Raw genomic sequence first — 20,528 nt, 5'->3', positions numbered from 1 at the left:
ATTAGTGTGGTCACACCTTTCCCGTTCCTCAGCTCCACCCATATGACCTCTGTAGACAAGCCCTCCGGTCTGTCCTGTCTACGCACAGCTGTGATATTTTCCCTGACTAGTAATGCCACTCCTCCCCCTTTCATCCCTCCCCCTCTATCACGTCTGAAACAACGAATATTTCTATCATGTAGAAACCTTAGGTGAGAGGTTATCTTTTTGTATTAATGTATTAAAAATAAATTATAAATTCTACCAATGAGAATTACAAATTCTCTTACTAAAGGATTCATATTCAAAATACTATCCAACTAATCAGATTCTTGCATATATGGAAACTTAGATAATTATTTTTGTAAAAAATGTCTAACCTGAAAATATTGCAGAAAGTGTGTATGAGAGAGAGAATATTTTCTAATTAACTCTTCAAAAGTCATCAATCGACCATCACAAAATAAATGATAATAAAAATAAATAAATCTGCAAAAAAAAGCAGATCCCCTTAATCACTAAAAATTAAACAAGTTTGGGAGAGAGAACTTAATATGACCTTTGTTAATGAAGATGGTCAATTCTTCTTTAATATCTGCCAATCAGTGTTTAATTCAATTTAAGATTGTTCACTGTTACTATTTAACAAAGGAGAGACTATCCAAAATATTTCCTAACATAGACAATTATTGCGATAGGTGTAAAACTGAAGTAGCCACTTTTTCACATATGTTCTGGTCATGTTCTTCATCAAAATCATTTTGGAAATCTTTATTTTCTACAATTTCTAAAGCTCTGAAAATTAATTTACAACCTAATGTACAAACCTTTGATTTCTGTCTATACATGCAGTCCTCGCATGACCTTTATCCTCCTCCACCTCACTATCTGCTCTAACACTCTGGTTCCCCTCCCTCTGCAAAGGATGTTACTCCCCCTCCAGTTCAGGGGCAAACCGTCCCGTCGGAACAGGCCCCACCTTCCCGGGAACAAATCCCAATTATCCAGAAACATGAAGCCCTCCCTCCTGCACCATCTCCTTAGCCACGTATTTAGCTGCACTCTCCGCACATTTATATTTACAGGGACTTTACTCCTGACGCCGGTCCCGGGACCCGACCCGTTTTCAGACCCGGAGCGGAACCGGAGCAGATTCTCAGCCACTGGTTTACATTCCCAGTCCGGAAGAGAGGATAAAGTTTCCCCGTGAATTTATTCCCAGTGAAGGTGTGGAGATGGGACTTGGTCTCCGCGTTGTAAAATGAAACTGTCCCGGACTCGTAACTGAGATAAACTCCCACCCTCCCGGGGATGGGACCGGCAGCGAGACGGGACTCGTCATAATCCCGATATAACACGTCACCAACCCGCCTGATGACCCAGAATCCGGTCTCCGGACTCAGACTGACCCTTCCCTTCCTCTCCCCAGACTCTGCGGCGACTCCCAGACACCAGACCCGATTCCCCGTCACCTCCACCTCCCAGTAATGTCTTCCCGATGTGAATCCCTCCGATCCCAGCACACAAGCCCAGTATGTGAATCTCTTCCCGGTGTCAGGGAGATTCCTCCGGGTCCCGGTACATCTCACACTCTTCCGATCCTCAGACACCTCGAGACACGGATTCGCCGTTTCCACATCCAGGGTGACAGAGACTGGGGGAGAAGCAGAGAATTAGAGAGTCCCCGGGGATCGGGGGGAGACTCGGGCAGCGCGTCCCCGGGGATCGGGGGGAGACTCGGGCAGCGCGTCCCCGGTGATCGGGGGGAGACTCGGGCAGCGCGTCCCCGGGGATCGGGGGGAGACTCGGGCAGCGCGTCCCCGGTGATCGGGAGAGACTCGGACAGCGCGGCCCCGGGGATCGGGGGGAGACTCGGGCAGTGCGGCCCCGGGGATCGGGAGAGACTCGGACAGCGCGGCCCCGGGGATCGGGGGGAGACTCGGACAGCGCGGCCCCGGGGATCGGGGGGAGACTCGGACAGCGCGGCCCCGGGGATCGGGGGGAGACTCGGGCAGCGCGTCCCCGGTGATCGGGAGAGACTCGGACAGCGCGGCCCCGGGGATCGGGGGGAGACTCGGGCAGCGCGGCCCCGGGGATCGGGGGGAGACTCGGGCAGCGCCGCCCCGGGGATCGGGGGGAGACTCGGGCAGCGCGGCCCCGGGGATCGGGGGGAGACTCGGACAGCGCGGCCCCGGGGATCGGGGGGAGACTCGGACAGCGCGGCCCCGGGGATCGGGGGGAGACTCGGACAGCGCGGCCCCGGGGATCGGGGGGAGACTCGGACGGCGCGGCCCCGGGGATCGGGGGGAGACTCGGGCAGCGCGGCCCCGGGAATCGGGGGGAGACTCGGGCGGCGCGGCCCCGGGAATCGGGGAGAGACTCGGACAGCGCGGCCCCGGGGATCGGGGGGAGACTCGGGCAGCGCGGCCCCGGGGATCGGGGGGAGACTCGGGCAGCGCGGCCCCGGGGATCGGGGGGGGGAGACTCGGGCAGCGCGGCCCCGGGGATCGGGGGGAGACTCGGGCGGCGCAGCCCCGGGAATCGGGGGGGAGACTCGGGCAGCGCGGCCCCGGGGATCGGGGGGGAGACTCGGGTAGCGCGGCCCCGGGGATCGTGGGGAGACTCGGGCAGCGCGGCCCCGGGGATCGGGGGGGAGACTCGGGCAGCGCGGCCCCGGGGATCGGGGGGGAGACTCGGGCAGCGCGGCCCCGGGGATCGGGGGGAGACTCGGGTAGCGCGGCCCCGGGGATCGTGGAGAGACTCGGGCAGCGCGGCCCCGGGATCGGGGGGAGACTCGGGCAGCGCGGCCCCGGGATCGGGGGGAGACTCGGACAGCGCGGCCCCGGGATCGGGGGGAGACTCGGGCAGCGCGGCCCCGGGGGTCGGGGGGAGAGTCGGGCAGCGCGGCCCCGGGGATCGGGGGGAGACTCGGGCAGCGCGGCCCCGGGAATCGGGGGTTTTCCGCTGGACGGAGAGCAGAGAGACCCCTGACCCTTGACTCCTCAGACAGGGGAAACATCCTCCCTCACTCCTGCCTGTTGACCCCTGAAAGAACTTTGTGTTTCCATGAGATCTCCTCTCATTCTTCGAAACTCGGAACAGAGAACATAGAGCAGTACAGCACAGGAACAGGCCCCGTCATACAATGTTCACATTCATTTGTGAGTGTGAAGTGGGGCAGTATGATGGTTTGAAACAGTAAAGGAGGTGATAATGGGAACCAGTAGGGGAGAGATGAATGGCAGATTGAACCAGGAGGGGGAGGGGTGGAAACCCCGTGGGTGAACTGTGTGTGTAGAGGTAATGAGAAGCTAGAGGGGGCAAGATGGCAGATGAGGATGACTTTGTCCCCTTTCCCAGAACCCCATCCCCCACAGCCCCTCATTAGGACAGGGGATGAATTTGCAGGAACCCTTAAGCAACACAGGTCCTGATGAAGTGTTTCAATCTGAACCGTCAACTGTTTACTCTTTCCCACAGAAACTTCCCGGCCTGCTATTCCAACAATTTGTGTGTGTTACTCTGCTTTAAATATATTCAATTATTTGGCCTCCACAGCTGCCTGTGGCAGATTCACTATCCTGTGGATGAAGGAATTCCTTCTCATCTCTGTCCGAAATGGACATCCCTGTAGTCGGAGGCTGTGCTTACCGTTCTCGACCCACCCACATCCTCCCAACATCAACTCTCTCCTGACAGGTGTCAAAGAGATCTGGGGAGACCCTTCATCATGACCTGTGTTGCTTGGATTACCAGCATCTGCAGATTTTCTCCTGTTTGATTTTTAAAGCGGATGTTGATAAGTAAACTTCTTGATTAGTCACCGAGTCTCAAACGTTATGGGGAGGAGGCGGGAGAATAGGGTTGAGAGGGATAATAAATCAGCCATTCTTCTAAACTCCCATGAGTACAGGCCCAGAACCATCAAACACTACTGATATGTTAACTCTTTCATTCCCGGAATTATTCTTGTGAATCTTCTGGACCCCCTCCAATGCCAGTACATGTTTTCCGATAGAAGGGACCCAAAACTGCTCACAATACTCCAAGTGTGGTCTAATCAATGCCTTATAAAACCTCAGAATTACATCCTTGCTCTTGCACTCTAATCCTCTCGAAATGAAAGCAAACATTGAGTTTGCCAATCTTACCACTGACACAAACTGCAAGTTAACCTTCAGGGAATCCTGCACAAGGACACCCATGTCCCTTTGCACCTCTGATTTTTGAATTTCGCCCTGTTTACAGAATTGTCTATGTCTTTATTCCTTCGACCAAAATCGTACCTGCCTAAGTTTCTACCTGTCAAACTCTACCTGTGCTACAAGATCCTTATTACGTATACTGGTGGATTCAAATAAGACCATAAGACAAAGCAGCAGAAGCCAGCCATTCGGCCCTTCGAATCTGCTCCGCCAATTTATCATGAGCTGATCCATTCTCTCATTTTGTGCCACTCTCCCACCGTCTCACCATGACCTATGATGCCCTGGCTACTCACATACCTATCAATCCCTGTCTTAAATACACCCAATGACTTGGCTTCCACTGCCGCAAGAAATTCACAGATTCACCACCCTCTGGCTAAAAAAATTTCTTCACATCTCCATTCTGAATGGTTGCCCTTCAATCATTAAGTCATGCTCTCTCGTACTAGACTCCCCCACCATGGGAAACAACTTTGCCACATCCACTCTGTCCATGCCTTTGAACATTCGACATGTTTCTGTGAGGTTTCCCCTCCTTCTTCTAAACTCCACGGAGTACAGTCCAAGAGCGGTCAAATGTTTCTCATATGTTAACCCTCTCATTCCCGGAATCATTCTAGTGAATCTTCTCTGAACCCTCTCCAATGTCAAAACATCCTTTCTTAAATAAGGAGCCCAAAACTGTACACAGTATTCCAAGTGAGGTCTTACCAGTTCCTTATAGAGCCTCAACATCACATCCCTGCTCCTATACTCTATTCCTCTAGAAATGAATGCCAACATTGCATTCGCCTTCTTCACCACCGACTCAACCTGGAGGTTAATCTTAAGGGTATCCTGCACGAGCACTGCCAAGTCCCGTTGCATTTCAGAACTTTGAATTCTCTCTCCATTTAAATAATAGTCTGCCCATTTATTTCTTCTAACAACATGCATGACCATACACTTTTCAACATTGTATTTCATTTGCCACTTCTTTGACCATTCTCCCAATCTATCCAAGTCTCTCTGCAGACTCTCAGTTTCCTCAGCACTACCGTCCCCTCCGCCTATCTTTGTATCATCAGCAAACTTAGCCACAAAGCTATCTATTCCATAATCCAAATCGTTGATATACAACGTAAAAAGAAGCAGCCCCAACACGGACCACTGTGGAACACCACGGGCAACTGGCAGACAACCAGAATGGGATCCCTTTATTCCCACTGTCTGTTTCCTGCCTATCAGCCAACGCTCTATCGACGTACGTAATTTTCCCGTAATTCCATGGGCTCTTATCTCGTTCAGCAGCCTCATGTGTGGCACTTTGTCAAAGGCCTTCTGAAAATCCAAATACACAACATCCACTGCATCTCCCTTGTCTAGCCTACTTGTAATCTCCTCAAAAAATTTCAATGGGTTTGTCAGGCAGGATTTTCCTTTAAGGAAACCATGCTGAGTTTGGCCTATCTTGTCATATGCCTCCAGGTACTCCGTAACCTTATCCTTGACAATTGACTCCAGAAACTTCCCAACCATTTCTCAAGCTAACAGGTCTATAATTCACTTTTTGCTTCCTTGCCCCTTTCTTAAATACCAGAGTGGCATTTGCAATCTTCCACTCCTCCGGAACAATGCCAGAATCTATTGACTTTTGAAAGATCATTGCTAATGCCTCTGTGATCTCCACAGCTACTTCCTTCAAAACACAAGGGTGCATTCCATCTGGTCCTGGAGATTTATCTACCCTTAGACTATTCAGCTTCCTGAGTACTTTCTCTGTCGTAATTGTGACTGCGCACACTTCTCTTCCCTGACACCCTTGAGTGTCCGGTATACTGCTGATATCTTCCTCAGTGAGGACTTATGAAAATACTCGTTCAGTTCCTCAGCCATCTCCTTATCTCCCATTACAATTTCTCCAGCATCATTTTCTATCTGTACTATATCCACTCTCACCCGTTTTTTATTCTTTATATACTTGAAAAAGCTTTTAGTATCTTCTTTGATGTTATTTGCTGGCTTCTTTTTATAGTTCATCTTTTTCCTCTTAATAGCCTTCTTAGTTTCCTTTTGTAAGCTTTTAAGAACTTCCCAATACTCTGTCTTCCCACTAATTTTTGTTTCCTTGAATGCCCTCTCTTTTGCTTTTACTTTGGCTTTGACTTCTCTTGTCAGCCACGGTCGCAAACTTTTTCCATTTGAAAATTTCTTCTTTTTTGGAATATATCTGTCTTGCACCTTCCTCACTTCTCGCATAAACTCCAGCCACTGCTGCTCTGCCGTCCTCCCGCTAGTGTCCCTTTCCAGTCAAATTTGGCCAGTTCCTCTCTCGTGCCACTGTAATTTCCTTTACTCCACTGAAATACCGACACATCGGATCTCGGCTTCTCTTTCTCAAATTTCACAGTGAACTCAATCATGTTACGATCACTGTCTCCTAACGGTTCCTTCACCTCAATCTCTCTAATCACCTCTGGTTCATTACACAATATCCAATCCAGTACCTCTGATCCCCTAGTGGGCTCAACAACAAGCTGTTCTGAACAGCCATCTCGTAGACATTCTACAAATTCTCTCTCTTGAGATTCAGTGTCGACCTGATTTTCCCAATCCACTCGCATGTTAAAATCCCCCACAATTATCATAACACTGCCCTCCTGGCAAGCCTTTTCTATTTCCTGTTATAATTTGTAGTCCACCTCACTGCAGCTGTTAGGAGGCCTGTATATAACTGCCACCAGGGTCCTTTTACCCCTGCGATTTCTTAGCTCAACCCAGAAAGATTCTGCACCTTCCGATTCTATGTCACCTCTTTCTAATGATTTAATATCATTTCTTACCAATAAAGCCACGCCACCCCCTCTGCCTACCTGCCTATCCTTCCGATACACCGTGTATCCTTGGACGTTCAGCTCTCAGAGACATGCATCCTTTACCCACGTCTCAGTGATGGCCACAAAATTATACCTGCCAATCTGTAGCTGTACGACAAGATCATCCACCTTATTCCTTATGCTGTGTGTATTTAAGTATAACACCTTAAGTCCAGTATTTGGTACTTTTTGTTTTGATGGCACTGCAACTCATCCCAGTGGCTGCAAATTTGCCCCATCACCTGTCTGTCATTCCTGACATTTTTACTGCTCAGTATCCTAGATTTATTTCTGCTTCCCCCCTCCTCCACTCTATCATTCCGGTTTCCCATTCCCCTGCCAAATTAGTTTAAACCCTCCCTAACAGCTCTATTAAACATTCCCGCTATGATATTGATCCCCTTCGGGTTCAGGTGTAACCCGTCCTTTTTGAACATGTAATACTTCCCCCTGAAGAGATCCCAATGATCCAAGAATCTGAAGCCTTGCCCCCTGCACCAGTCTCTCAGCCACGTATTCATCTGCCTGATCCTACTATTCTTGCCCTTGCTGGCACGTGGCACAGGTAGCAATCCTGAGATTACTACCCTGGAGGTCCTGCTTCTCAGCTTCCTTCCTAACTCCCGGAAATCTCACTTCAGGACCTCCTCCCTTTTCCTCTCTATGTCATTGGTACCAGCATGTACCAAGACAGCTGGCTGCTCGCCCTCTCCCTTCAGCATATTCTGGTCCCGATCCGAGACGTCCCGTACCCTGGCACCTGGCAGGCAGCACACCATGCGGGTATCTCTACCAGGCTCACAGAATCTCCTGTCTGTTCCCCTGACTATGGAATCCCCTATGACTACCGCATTCTTCTTCTCCTCCTTCCCTCCTGCACAACAGCGCCAGGCTCAGTGCCAGAGACCCGGTCACCGTGGCCGTCCCCTGTCAGGTCATCCCCCTCAACAGCATCCGAAACGATATACTTGTTGCTGAGGGGGGCAGCCACAGGGGTGCTCTCCACTATCCGGGCATTTCCCCTCCCTCTCCCAACAGTCACCCAGTTTTCTGACCCCTGTAGCCTAGGGATGACTACCTCCCTGTAGCTCCTGTCTATCACCTCTTCATTTTCTCTAATAAGCAGTAGGTCATCAAGCTGCAGCTCCAGATCCCTAACACGGTCTCCGAGGAGCTGCATCTCGGTTCACCTGGTGCAGATGTGGCTATCAGGGAGGCTGGAGGTCTCCCAGGATTCCCACATCTGACACCCTGAACAAAGCACTAACCCTGCAGACATGCTACCTGATTCTACAGGAATGAAACAAAGAAAGATAGGTCTACTCACCCACTTACTTCACCAAACACACGAACTTTTTAAACCGTTAGCTAATGTGCCCTGCTGTTCTTCCGTCCGTCCGGGCCGATTTGCCAAGGGGAGGAAAAGAGTCGGTGCCTCGCTCTCGCCTCTTCCCGTTACCACCTAAGCCCGTTGAGCCAAAGCCCTACACTCTGCTGCCACCCACTCCGCTGCCCGCTGTATAGGGTGGTCATCTTTTTAAACTCTCCGCGCTGTCCTGCGCAGTCTCACCGTTCTTGTACGCAAAGTTTTTTTTTAAAACTGCCTTCCTTCAGAATTTAGCTCCCACGCTACCCTTCTTGTCCCAATCTAAAAAAAACACCTTCAGTCCTGTATTCATCAGCCTATTCCACACTGTCCACATGAAATTCAGCAAGGCCTTTGATGTCGATGATAGACCACACTTGGAGCATTGTCTGCATTTCCGGTTCCCGAATATGGGGAGGATGTCATTACACTGGACAGGAGGCTTCAGGAGGATGTTACCAGGACTGGGGGCTTGGGTTAAAAGCAGAGAGTGGGTAAGCTTGGGCTATTCAGCTGTAGTGCTCAAGAAGACATCTTAGTCTTGCAGATTGATGAAGTGGGCCGTGAGTTCAACATCCATCAAACCCTCCCAGATCATCCTCCTGAGCAATCTCACCCCGGAGTCTGTCTGTGAAGTGTTGATGTGACGTCACGTCAGAGGGCAGCTCAGTGCCACAGAACAGACAGACTGGGTAAGGACGGCAGATTTCAATCCTAAATGGGAATTTGTGCCTATTTCTGTGGCCGTGTGTCACACTCTGATAGGATGTGTGTGTGTGTGTGTGTGTGTGTGTGTGTGTGTGTGTGTGTGTGTGTGTGTGTGTGTGTGTGTGTGTGTGTGTGTGTGTGTGTGTGTGTGTGTGTGTGTTGATTGTGGTAAATATCCGTGTGGTGTGTATACACATTGAAGGAGAGTGTGCACATTGAAGAATTTGTATGTTACAGTGTGTCATCACATGTCTGGTGTGTGTTGACAATGTGTCACACTTGATTGAGTTGTTTAAATGAATAAATGATTGTCTCTGAAGAGATTGGTTTCCAGGTTACTGAGGGAAATAACAACGTACATTGCTGAGGCTCTGACTACAATCTGCCAGTCCTTCCTGTGTGTGTGTGTGTGAGGGAGCTTTGCCAGGCCGGTTATGCTCTGTGTGCTTCTCCCGAGATGAAATATTGACCCATGTCAATGCTTGTTGGTGTGTCCGAGCTCATTCTCACAATGCTTCAATGTAGTGGTCTGATAACCATAAGACATAGGATCAGAATTAGGCCAATTGCCCATCGAATCTGCTCCGCCATTCAATCATGGCTGATCGTTATTTTCCCTCCTCAGCCCCACTACCTGGCCTTCTCCCCGTAACCTTTGATGCTGTGTCCAATCTAGAACCTATCAAGCTCTGCCTTAAATACACCCAACAAGTTCCACAAATTCACCAGCTGCTGGCTCAAATTTCCCCGCATCTGTTTTAAATAGACCCCCCCCCATCTTGAGGCTGTGCCCTCTTGTCCTAAACTCCACCGCCATAGGAAACATCCTTTCCACATCTACTCTGTCTAGGACTTTCAACATTCGAAAGGTTTCAATGAGATCCTCACTCATCTTTCTAAATTCCAGCGAGTACAGACACAGAGCTATCAAACGTTCCTCATATGATAACCCTTTCATTCCTGGAATCATCCTTATGAAATGAACCTTCTGCAATGCCAGCACATCCTTTCTTAGATGAGGAGCCCAAGTTCACAATACACAAGGTGAGGCTTCACCAGTGCCTTATAAAGCCTCAGCATCACATCCCTGCTCTTGGATTGAATGCTATCTAAACCCCTTGAATTGAATGCTAACATTGGATTTGCCTTCCTCACCACTGACTCTACCTGCAAGATAACCTTTAGGGTGTTCTCCAGAATGACTGCTAAGTCCATTTTCATCTCAGCTTTTTGGGTTTTCTCCCCATTTGAAAAATAAATCTGCACATTATTTCTACGACCAAAGTGCATATCCATGCATTTTCCAACATTGTATATCATTTGCCATTTTCCTTCCCATTCTCCTCGTTCAAGACCTTGTGCAGCCTAACTGTTTCCTCAACACTACCGGCCCCTCCACCAATCTTCATATCAGATGAAAACTTGGCAACAAAGCCATCTACTCTAGGACAAGAGGGTATGAATTCAGGATTGAAGGACGTCCTTTTAGAACTGAGGTGTGGAGAAATTACTTTAGACAGTGAGTGGAAAATCTGTGAAATTTGTTGCCACAAGTGGCTGTTAAGGCCATCATATTTAAGGCAGAGATAGGTAGGTTCTTGATTAGTCAGGGCATCAAAGGGTATGGGGTGAAAGCAGGGGAGTGGGGATGACTGGAAGAATTGGATCAGCCCATGACTGAATGGTGGAGCAGACTTGATGGGCCGAATGGCCTACTTCTGCTCCAACATCTTCTGGTCTATTTCATCAGCTAAATCTTGATATACAGCATAAAATGAAGGTGTCCTAACACTGACTCCTGTGGAACCCGAGTCACGGCAGCCAACCAGAAAAGGATCCCTTTACTCTCATTCGCTGTTCCCCACCAATCAGCCAATATTCTAACCATGCCTGTAATTTTTCTGTAATACCATGGCCTCTTAACCTGATTACCACCTTCATGTGTGGCACCTTGTCAAAGGCCTTCCGAGATTCCAAATATACAACTTCCACTGCATCCCCTTTATCTATCCTACTTGTAATCTCCTCGAAGAATCCCAACAGGTTTGTCAGGCAGGATATTCCCTTAACGAAGCCATGCTGAGTTGTCCTATCTTGGCCAGTGTCACCAAGTATTCCATAACCTCATACTTAACAATGGACACCAGCTTCTTCCCAACCACTGAGGTGAGGCTAACTGGTCTAAAATTTCCTTTCTTCTGCCTTCTTCCTTACTAAACCATCTCATCCGGGTGATGTGTAAGTATCGGTCTTTCAGCTTTTTCAGTACCTTCTTCCTTGTAACAGTAACTGCACTCACTTCTCTTCCCTCACACCCTTCAACACCGGGCACAGTGCTAGTGTCTTCCACATTGAGGGCTGATGCAATCTCTTTATCCCCTGTTATTATATATCCAGCCTCATTTTCTAGCGGGCCTATATTCACTCTCATCTCGATTTCATTTTTTTTACAATACTTGAAAAACAAATTGATATTGTCTGCTAGCTCGTTTTGCAAAGACAGATATGTAAAAAGGGCCTGAAGGATCACTGGAGACTCGAGTTACCCCAACTAAAAACTGCGCTAGTTGCTACCATCCGGGAAACGGTTTCGCAGCATAAAAACCAGGACCAACAAGTTCCGGGACAGCTTCTTCCACCAGTCCATCAGAATGCTTAAATCATGCTGACACAACTGTATTTCTGTGTTATCCTGACTATCATGTTGAACATATTATTCATCATAAATTACTATAAGTTGCACATTGTGCATTTAGACGGAGATGTAGCATAAAGATTTTTACTCCTCATGTAGATGAAGGATGTACGTAATAAAGTCAAATCAATTCACATTTAATTTTTCTTTTATTTCCTCTCTGTAGGTTCAAAAGCTTCCCAATCCTCTGTCTTCCTACTGTTTTTTGCTGTGTTCTCTGCTCTCTCTTTTGCCTTTACATTAACTTGTCTTCCCTTGTCAGCCACGGCTGTACTATTTGGCCATTTGAGTATTTATTTATTTTTGGAATACATGTATCCTTCACCTTCCTCATTTTCCCAGAAACTGACACCATTTCTGCTCTGCTCTCATCCCTGCCAGCATCTCCTTCCAATTTGCGTTGGCCAACTCCTCTCCAGACCACTGTAATTTATTTTACTCCTCTGAAATACTACAATGTCAGACTCACAGCTCACAAAGGACTTGTGTATTTTTCTGACAATCCCGGTCACCACACTTATACCCACTTTTATTCCCTACGATATCATCAAGTCAGTATTAAACTCCCAGCTCCTGTGGTAGGATTCAAATTCGTGTCTTGATGTGTTAGTGCAGTGTGCCTGGGATCGGGACACAGTGGTTTATCTGCCAGTCCTGTGTATTTGTTGTATAGTGACCCTGTGCTGGTGTGTTCAGGGGTCTGACATCTCCAGCTGACCATGGACAGTGATGCCTCCCAGTCGGTGGGGTTGATGTGGAATAAACTTCAGTTCCCCTTCAGTCCATTATCAGAGCCAATCCTTGCTTCAAATTATTACAATTGAACTTCATAAACAAGGAGAAATGAATCTTTGTAAATTTTACCTTGATTAATAGTATCAAGCGTTTCTCTCAACACTGTTTTCAACAAATAGGGGTGATCGAATTTTTCAACCGGTAGGGTCTCATCTGTCACTGACAATTCCTGGATATCGTCATTTATCCTGTAAATATTAAACTGCAGGTTATAAATTGCTATTCTGAGCTATTTTACAAATCCATTCAGAGTTTTAGTAAAGAGCATGTCCTACCTTCTGTTCCGACAAGCTTCGTCTTGAAATAAATAAAACACAAATCTGATTAAACATTGACTTACTGTCTACATCTTGAATTTCATCCTAATCATGACAAGGTGTTGAAAATCCCCACTCCCGCAGTCACTCACTCACGCAAATAATCAGAACCATGGGGAAAATTACAGGGAATGTTTCTGAAAGTTAGACCATTACTGAGAGGATGAAACTTACAGGAAAGACAGGACAGGCTGTGCATTTTCATCTGGATAAGACATCAGAATGATAAAATGCAACAATTTAAGATTAGTGATGGATTTGATCTTGTGCAGGTGGAGAAAGTACTTCATTTATGGCTAACAGGTGCTAACAGTTTTAAGGTGCTTGGAAGTAGTATAGAGGAGATGTCAGGGGGTAAGTGTTTTGGAATGGGTGGAATGAGCTGCCGGCAATGATGGTGGAGGCGGATGCGATAGGGTATTTCAAGGGACTCCTAAATAATACATGGAGCTTAGAAAAATAGAGGGTTATGGGTAACGGGAGGTAATTTCTAAAGTGAATAGATGTTCGACACAGCATTGTGGGCCAAAGAGACTGTATTGTGCTGTAGGTTTTCTGTGTTTCTATGTTTCTATTTATGGGGAGACCTTTAGTCAAAGATAAATTGCCAGGTGGTTTTTAATAAATCCCACAAGAAATTTAGTGAAGAGGATGTGGAACTCAGTGCCACAGGAGTGGATGAAATGGAACAGCAGATATTGAATGTAATGGGGAGGCTGGATAAACACGTGAGGGACCAGGGAGTTTGGGGCACTGTTGCTGGGTTTGGTGAGTAAGTGGCCGGAGGATTGTGCCGAGGGTAATTGGTAGGAGAAGATGGACCGAATGGCCTGCTCATGACGGAGAATGGGACACAATCCCATGTAAAACTTATCCGAAAAAGTAGAGACAGTGAAAGTTTCCGTAATCTGACGGAAACCAGTTATGGAGGTTATGTCTGATGTGTGGGTCACATTCTTTGTTCTCACTGATTGACAGAGAGACCCTCACACCCACCGCACCAGACACACTCACAGCCTGTGACTGGAACTGGGTGTTAATGGGATTTTTAGAGGATATTTAATGTGGTAATTAATTGACACAATCAGCAGCTCTGTGTTATAATCAGAGTAAATCATTTCAGAAAAGATTGCATTCTGTCCTGGGATGTACAGAAGTTGTGGAAGTCCAGTTTTAGGACAACATCAACCCTGATTAGTTGCATCAATTGTCTGGTGAGAAACTGTTTACTGCCATTTGTAAATGCTGTTTGTAGGAGCAACACGTCTGTTTTCTGTCTGCATTGTATTCTGTGTTATGTGTTTATTACGATAACCAGTAACGTGAGTGGGTATGTGGTAAAGGTGAAGGGAATAAGTTACGTATTCGTACTTTGCTCTGGGCTGTTTTGAGCCGGGGACTGGCAAGTGCCATATCATTTGTTGACCGATACATTGCAGAATAATTTATTATTAATTATGCAGAAATTTCATCGCTTAAATATTGTATGTTGCTGATAAAGGATCGAATACCTATCTCCGACATTTTAGAATGTCATTAGCGGAGTGATTGGAGGTTCGTCATGCAAGGAGAACACTCTGTGTGAGGATACCAGCGGCGGTAATTGATTTGTTAGAATTGGCCGCTGTGCTGTGTTTATTTTAAATATACCACTGTTCATTTAGTTCAATTTGACAGAAATAAATTGAAATGTAATCCCTCACCATGAGAAATATCACACTGTCTTTTTGATCCATCTGTTCCTTTAACTTTGAGATTTCCTCCTGAATAAACCTTATATTCTTTTGAATCTTAATAAGATTTTTCTCCATTGGATTTAGAATCCTCGCCTCTTCCTTCCTGAGATCCCTGAGTGGACTCTGCTCTTTCTCGGTGATAATCCGGCGCAGTTGAGCAAACTGGGATGTGATGTGGGTCTCAACGCTGTGTGACTGTTTCTGTCGAATAAAAGGTGAAGATTAGTTTACTGCATTGCTGTGTTGTATTTCCTTATGACATAAAAGTGACCATTCGGTCCATTGGGGTCCATACTACTTCTGAAACATTCCCGTCAACCACATTCCCTCACGTTTTCCTGAAACCTATTCTCCCTCATTGACCCATTAACTCCTATCCTGCTTCACATACACCCTCCACCACCTTCACAGGGTTAATTGTAGTTAACCATTCATCCAGCATGTCCTTGGAATGTGTCTGAAACTATCATGACCACAGGGAGAACATGCAAACTCCAGACAGACAGCAGCAGAGGTCAGGATCAAACCCAGGTCACTGGAGCTGTGATACTCGGCTATTCCGAATTAAAGGGAGCAAAACTATACAGTAATGTCAGAAATTCCCCTCAGGAAACCTCACCCGAACTCTGGAAATCTTCTTTTTCTGACGCTGCTCCTTTTCCTGGAAGTCTGATTTCTTTTTTGTGAGAGAGTCTAAGGAAGATTTCAGCTGATCCTGGAAGTCAGAGAGTGAAGGAAATAGAAACAAAGATGCATCTAAAGAAACAGGTGATCAAACCCGATTATCACACAAAATGCCGGAGGAACTCAGTGAGTCAGGCAGCATCTATTCTGGGGAAATAAACAGTTGGTGTTCCGGGATGAGACCCTTCATCAGGACTGGGAAGGAATGGGACAGAAGCCAGAATAAAAAGGTTGGGGACGAGAACCAGCTGACAGGTGACGGGTGAGACATCGTGAGGGGGAACGTGGGGGAGGGTGATGAAGTGAGAAGCTGAGAGGGGACAGGTGGAAGAGGTAAAGGGCTGGAGAAGAAGTTATCTAAGGCGAGAGGACAATCGACCGTGGAGGTAACGGGGGGGGGGGGGGGGGGGATTTGGGGCTGTTTGGAGCCCTGAATGGTGACAAGGGAAGAGGTGTAGGAATCAGACGAGGCACCTGTCCCATTTTTAGGTGTCAGTGCCAGGAGGAAGATCAGTGGGGAGGAGCGAGTGGATAAGGGCGATACAGTCCGGGGAGCGATTCCTACAGAGAGCGGAGAGTTATGGGGTGTGGGATGGAATGGGGGACGGATATATAGTAGAATCCCGTTGGAGATGGCGTAAGTTGCAGAGAATGGTGTGTTCGTTTTAGAGGTTCACGTGATGGTAAAAAGGACAAGAGAAAATGGGTTGACAGGAAACAAAGTGTAGCGATTAACGGGTCCCTTTCGGAACGGCAGGCTGTGACCAGTGGGGTACCGCAAGGTTCAGTGCTGGGACCACAGCTGTTTACAATATGCATTAATGATTTAGATGAAGGGATTAAAAGTAAAATTAGCAAATATGCCGATGACACAAAGCTGGATGGCAGTGTGAAATGTCAGGAGAATGTTATGAGAATGCAGGGTGACTTGGACAGGCTAGGTGAGTGGGCGAATGTATGGCAGATGCAGTTTAATGTGGATAAATATAAGGTTATCCACTTTGGTGGCAAGAACAGGAAGGCAGATTACTATCTAAATGGAGTCAATTAGGAAAAGGGGAAGTACAACGAGATCTAGGTGTTCTTGTACATCAGTCAATGAAAGCAAGCATGCAGGTACAGCAGGCAGTGAAGAAACCTAATGGCATGTTGGCCTTTATAACAAGAGGAATTGAGTATAGGAGTAAAGAGGTCTTTCTGCAGCTGTACAGGACCCTGGTGAGACCCCACCTGGAGTACTGTGTGCAGTTTTGGTCTCCAAATTTGAGGAAGGACATTCTTGCTATTGAGGGAGTGCAGCGTAGGTTCACAAGGTTAATTCCAGGGATGGTGGGACTGTCATATGTTGAAAGATTGGAGCGACTGTGCTTGTATACACTGGAATTTAGAAGGATGAGAGGGGATCTGAATGAAACATATAAGATTATTAAGGGATTGGACACGCTGGAGGCAGGAAGCATGTTCCCGCTGATGTGTGAGTCCAGAACTAGAGGCCACAGTTTAAGAATAAGGAGTAGGCCATTTAGAGCAGAGATGCGGAAAAACTTTTTCACACAGAGAGTGGTGGATATGTGGAATGCTCTGCCCCAGAAGGCAGTATTGTCCATTGCCTATTGTCTATTGAGTATCAAATTAACGTTAGTTTTACCTTGTAGATTTTAACAGCTTCTTTAATCGGCTTGAAGCGGTGCTGTCTGTGTTCCTCCGCCACTGCACAGATCACACAGATCAGTGTCTTGTCCGTTTCACAAAACAGCTTCAGTTCTTCCTCATGTTCCTCGCAGTGACGTTTACTTTCCTTCCCCTTCGGATTCAGATTTATATTTCGAGCTTTTTCAGCCAGATTTGCTAAGGCCCGATTCACCCTGAGGGTGCGGTCAGCAATCGCCTCTCTACATTCCGGGCAGGAGTTTCTCTGCTCCCTTTCCCAAGACCGTGTGATACAAGAGCGACAGAAGTTGTGTCCACACTCCAGTATAACCGGATCGGTGAAGAAATCCAGGCAAACGGGACAAATTACTTCCTCGATCCAACTCTCGGCCTTTCTTTTCGAAGCCATGTTAACTCCCAGCACTTCCTGATTCAGAATGCTTTCACTTTCGGGGAGCTGCTGATCCCCTGCAGTACCGCGATTGTCCACTACGCGCGCTGCAGTCTCTGGGAGTGAACATGGTTTTGCTGAATGTGTTCAGTGGAAATACTGGCCACTGAAATTATGTTGCTGTCTGTGCGAAGGAATTGTGCTATCTATTTCAGGGAGGGATCAGAAACAGATTAAGCAGGTCGGAGCAGAAATGAAAACTCGGCCATGGACTGCCCAAGCCCGGCTGCAAAAGGAGGAGGGTCGGGCATGAGGTTAACAACCCCATCCCGTAAAAGCCTAGTTCTACAGAAACCTCAACTGAATCTCCAAAGTCCTTTTCCTTGCGGTCGGAAGGACCTTCCCCTGGAAGGCGATTGTAGTCGGGTGGGGAAAACAGAGACCACAGGGCCGATCAACCCTCGGAGAGCTGCTGTTGACGGCCTGTATCCCAGTAGGCGTGATGGGCTAAAGAAGAAGCAGAACAGAAATGAAACCGGAGAGAAGAGTCTGAGGCCGGACTGAAAGGGACAAGTTTTGAAAAGAGAGGCACAAGGGACTGCAGACTTCATCTGGACTGTCTCATTCCGAAATGTCGATTCTCCATTTCCCTCCACAGATGCTACCTGATTCGCTGAGTTCCTCCAGCAGCTCGTTTTCATTTTTGTGGAGGTCTAAAGAGAGTCTGGCTGGTTCGTAAAACGGTAGTTAAGTAAGGATTTGTAGTCACTATTAAATGAGTTCATGCCATGAAACTGGGGATGCGGAGAGGATTTTGTGCTGTGAGGAGAGAGATGCAGTGATGATGACCGACCTGTGGCTGCAGGAAAAAGCACAGGACTGGACATCCTACGTCACAGGGTGGAAAATATTATTATTTTCGGTGAAGTCCTGATTTCAACAGCCCTTCGTGAAGAAACGTAACCCATGTCTGTCCCGGCTCCAATGGAAAACCCGGTTCCATCAGTCTGGACAAAGCCCAAAAGTTGCTATTTTTATCAAAATAAACTTCATTCACTATAAAATATTGACAATGATACATCGTGCAGCGCCTTTACCCAATGAATTTAGATTCGTTGTCTATGAGGTATCTAGTGTTCTTTTACATTCGTTAAAACCGATAGGGCTGTTTCACTACGAATAATTGAGAGGATTCCTCAGCCAAGCCGGCCCCTCCCTCAGCAGTAGAGGAGCCCTGTAATTTCAATGGTGTCCCTGCAGCCTAGAGTGTGCCAGTCGGCAGTATTCCGGCATGACAGGGGTTCCCAGCTTTTCTCATGCTCTCCGGACATCTCGATGTGATGACAGACCAACAAGTTTCGGGCGTCTTCCCTCGTGCTCCCCGGCAGCACTCGCTGTCTATTTTCCTGCGCGTCCTGGGAACAGCCCAAGGATCAGTGAGCCTTCTGTCACGCAGCTGCTGTGGCACAGGCCCTTGCATCTTTCTCCACAGATCTTTGCCAGCCCACAGTCCGCAAAGAGGTGAGTGACCATCTCGTCTCCACTGCAGTAATCTCGGGGCAGCGCGCTGTGGGAGTGATCTCCGGGCATGCAGCAAGGATCAGACTGGGAGGGACCCTCTCGCCGCCAGACAGGTGAGGTCTTGGTGCCTGTTGGTGAGATCTGGTGATGAGGCATTCTGCCAGATGGTCTGATAAGGGAACCACTCCACTGTGTCCATCCAGCACATTCCATGCTGACCACTGTCTGGTGTTCTTGTGGTCAAAGCTGCTGGTCTGAAAGAACTGTCACCAATTTCATGAACACAAGGTTCACATGGAGAAGCTTCCTGACTGAGACAGACACAGTCTCAGAGGGTATTTACAGGGTAGGGGCAGGAATGATGTTTCTCTTGGCTGGGCAGTGGAACCAAGGATCACAGACTCAAAATCCTAGGACTGAGATGAAATTTCCCCAACACAGTGCATGAATATTTGGAGTTTTCTCCACAAGTTTTCTAAATTAAACGGACATATTTAGGGGCTCGGCGATGTTGGGAACGTTTCAGGAAAGTGGCGCGGAGGACAAAGATCAGCCATGCTCCAAGCGAGGGGCAGAACAGTGCAACGGGCCGAATGGCAACGCCCGCTCCTGTTTCTTATTTTCTAAATCACGAGTTGACCTTTGCGCCTTGTTCTCCCTTGGCCTTCAGCCTGTCGGATTGCACAAGGGAGCGGTGAGAGCTCCGGAGAATCATCGGCAGCCGCTGCGGTTATTTCATGTTCTTGTTATTTATCGCTGTTTCTGTATTTGCATTTGCACAGTTTGTTACCTTCAGCAGTCTGGCTGATCTTTCACTGCCTGCTTCTGTTATGGTTACTATTCTATACTTTTTCTAAGTATGTCCGCAGGAAAATGCTTCTCGGGGTTGTACGTGGTGACTTATTTGTACTCTTGATAATAAAATTTACTTTGAAATTTGAGTTTCGGGAAACATCCTTTAATTCTGAGAACAAACTCTGACTGACATCTCCAGCTCCCAGCAGCAGCCCATCCTCACACACTCACAGCCAATCAGCGATCACTGTTGGGAGAAGGATGCTCCCATTGGCTGAGGGGTGTCAGTGGGCGGGACGCTGAGCGCAAGGCCGGGTCGGAGTTTGGAACCGGGACCGAGTGAGGCCGGAGACCGGGAGCTGCACCTCGGGTTTCGGCTGCACCACCGGCGGGTCGTGAATCCTTTCGAAGGCAGAGCTGAAGAGACCCGCGGAGATTCCGTGAGATGTTTCAGCTACACGGAGGCGCCCGGCCTTTCCCCGCCGAGGATCGGGGCCTGTTGTCTGGAGTTGTCTCCCAGACCCGTCCCTTCCTGCTGTGAGACGGGAGCTGCCCCGCAGCGGCTGCCGATGATTCTCCGGAGCTCTCACCGCTCCCCTGTGCAATCCGACAGGCTGAAAACCAAGGGAGAAAAAGGCGGAAAGGTAAACTCGTGCTTTAGAAAATAAGTAATAGGAGCATGCCTGGCCACTCGGCCCGTTGCGCCTACTCCACCCTTTCCTCAGAATAGTCCTTTCTTTTTAAATCTTTTTATTGATTTTAAACAAACACAACTGAAACATGAATACAAAGAGCTTGAGAGTACATAATTAATAGGTTGGGGTATAA

The 20,528-nt window shown here is 47.8% G+C and overlaps 1 protein-coding gene across 1 annotated transcript; it reads right to left on the bottom strand.

The window, feature by feature from the left end:
• Positions 1 to 1,338: 1,338 nt before the first annotated feature.
• Positions 1,339 to 18,269, bottom strand: LOC140719975 (zinc-binding protein A33-like). The gene is made up of 7 exons (XM_073034888.1): positions 16,992 to 18,269; positions 15,279 to 15,374; positions 14,627 to 14,860; positions 12,882 to 12,904; positions 12,676 to 12,794; positions 1,437 to 1,633; positions 1,339 to 1,350 (listed from the first exon to the last, which is right to left on the bottom strand). The coding sequence occupies exons 1-7, from the start codon at positions 17,400 to 17,402 to the stop codon at positions 1,339 to 1,341; spliced, it is 1,092 nt and encodes a 363-aa protein (XP_072890989.1). The 5' UTR covers positions 17,403 to 18,269.
• Between the last annotated feature and the right edge of the window lie 2,259 nt (positions 18,270 to 20,528).

This window comes from Hemitrygon akajei, unplaced genomic scaffold, assembly GCF_048418815.1.
Source record: "Hemitrygon akajei unplaced genomic scaffold, sHemAka1.3 Scf000034, whole genome shotgun sequence".
Lineage (NCBI taxonomy): Eukaryota > Metazoa > Chordata > Chondrichthyes > Myliobatiformes > Dasyatidae > Hemitrygon > Hemitrygon akajei.
This window is presented reverse-complemented; position numbering and strand designations above follow the sequence as displayed.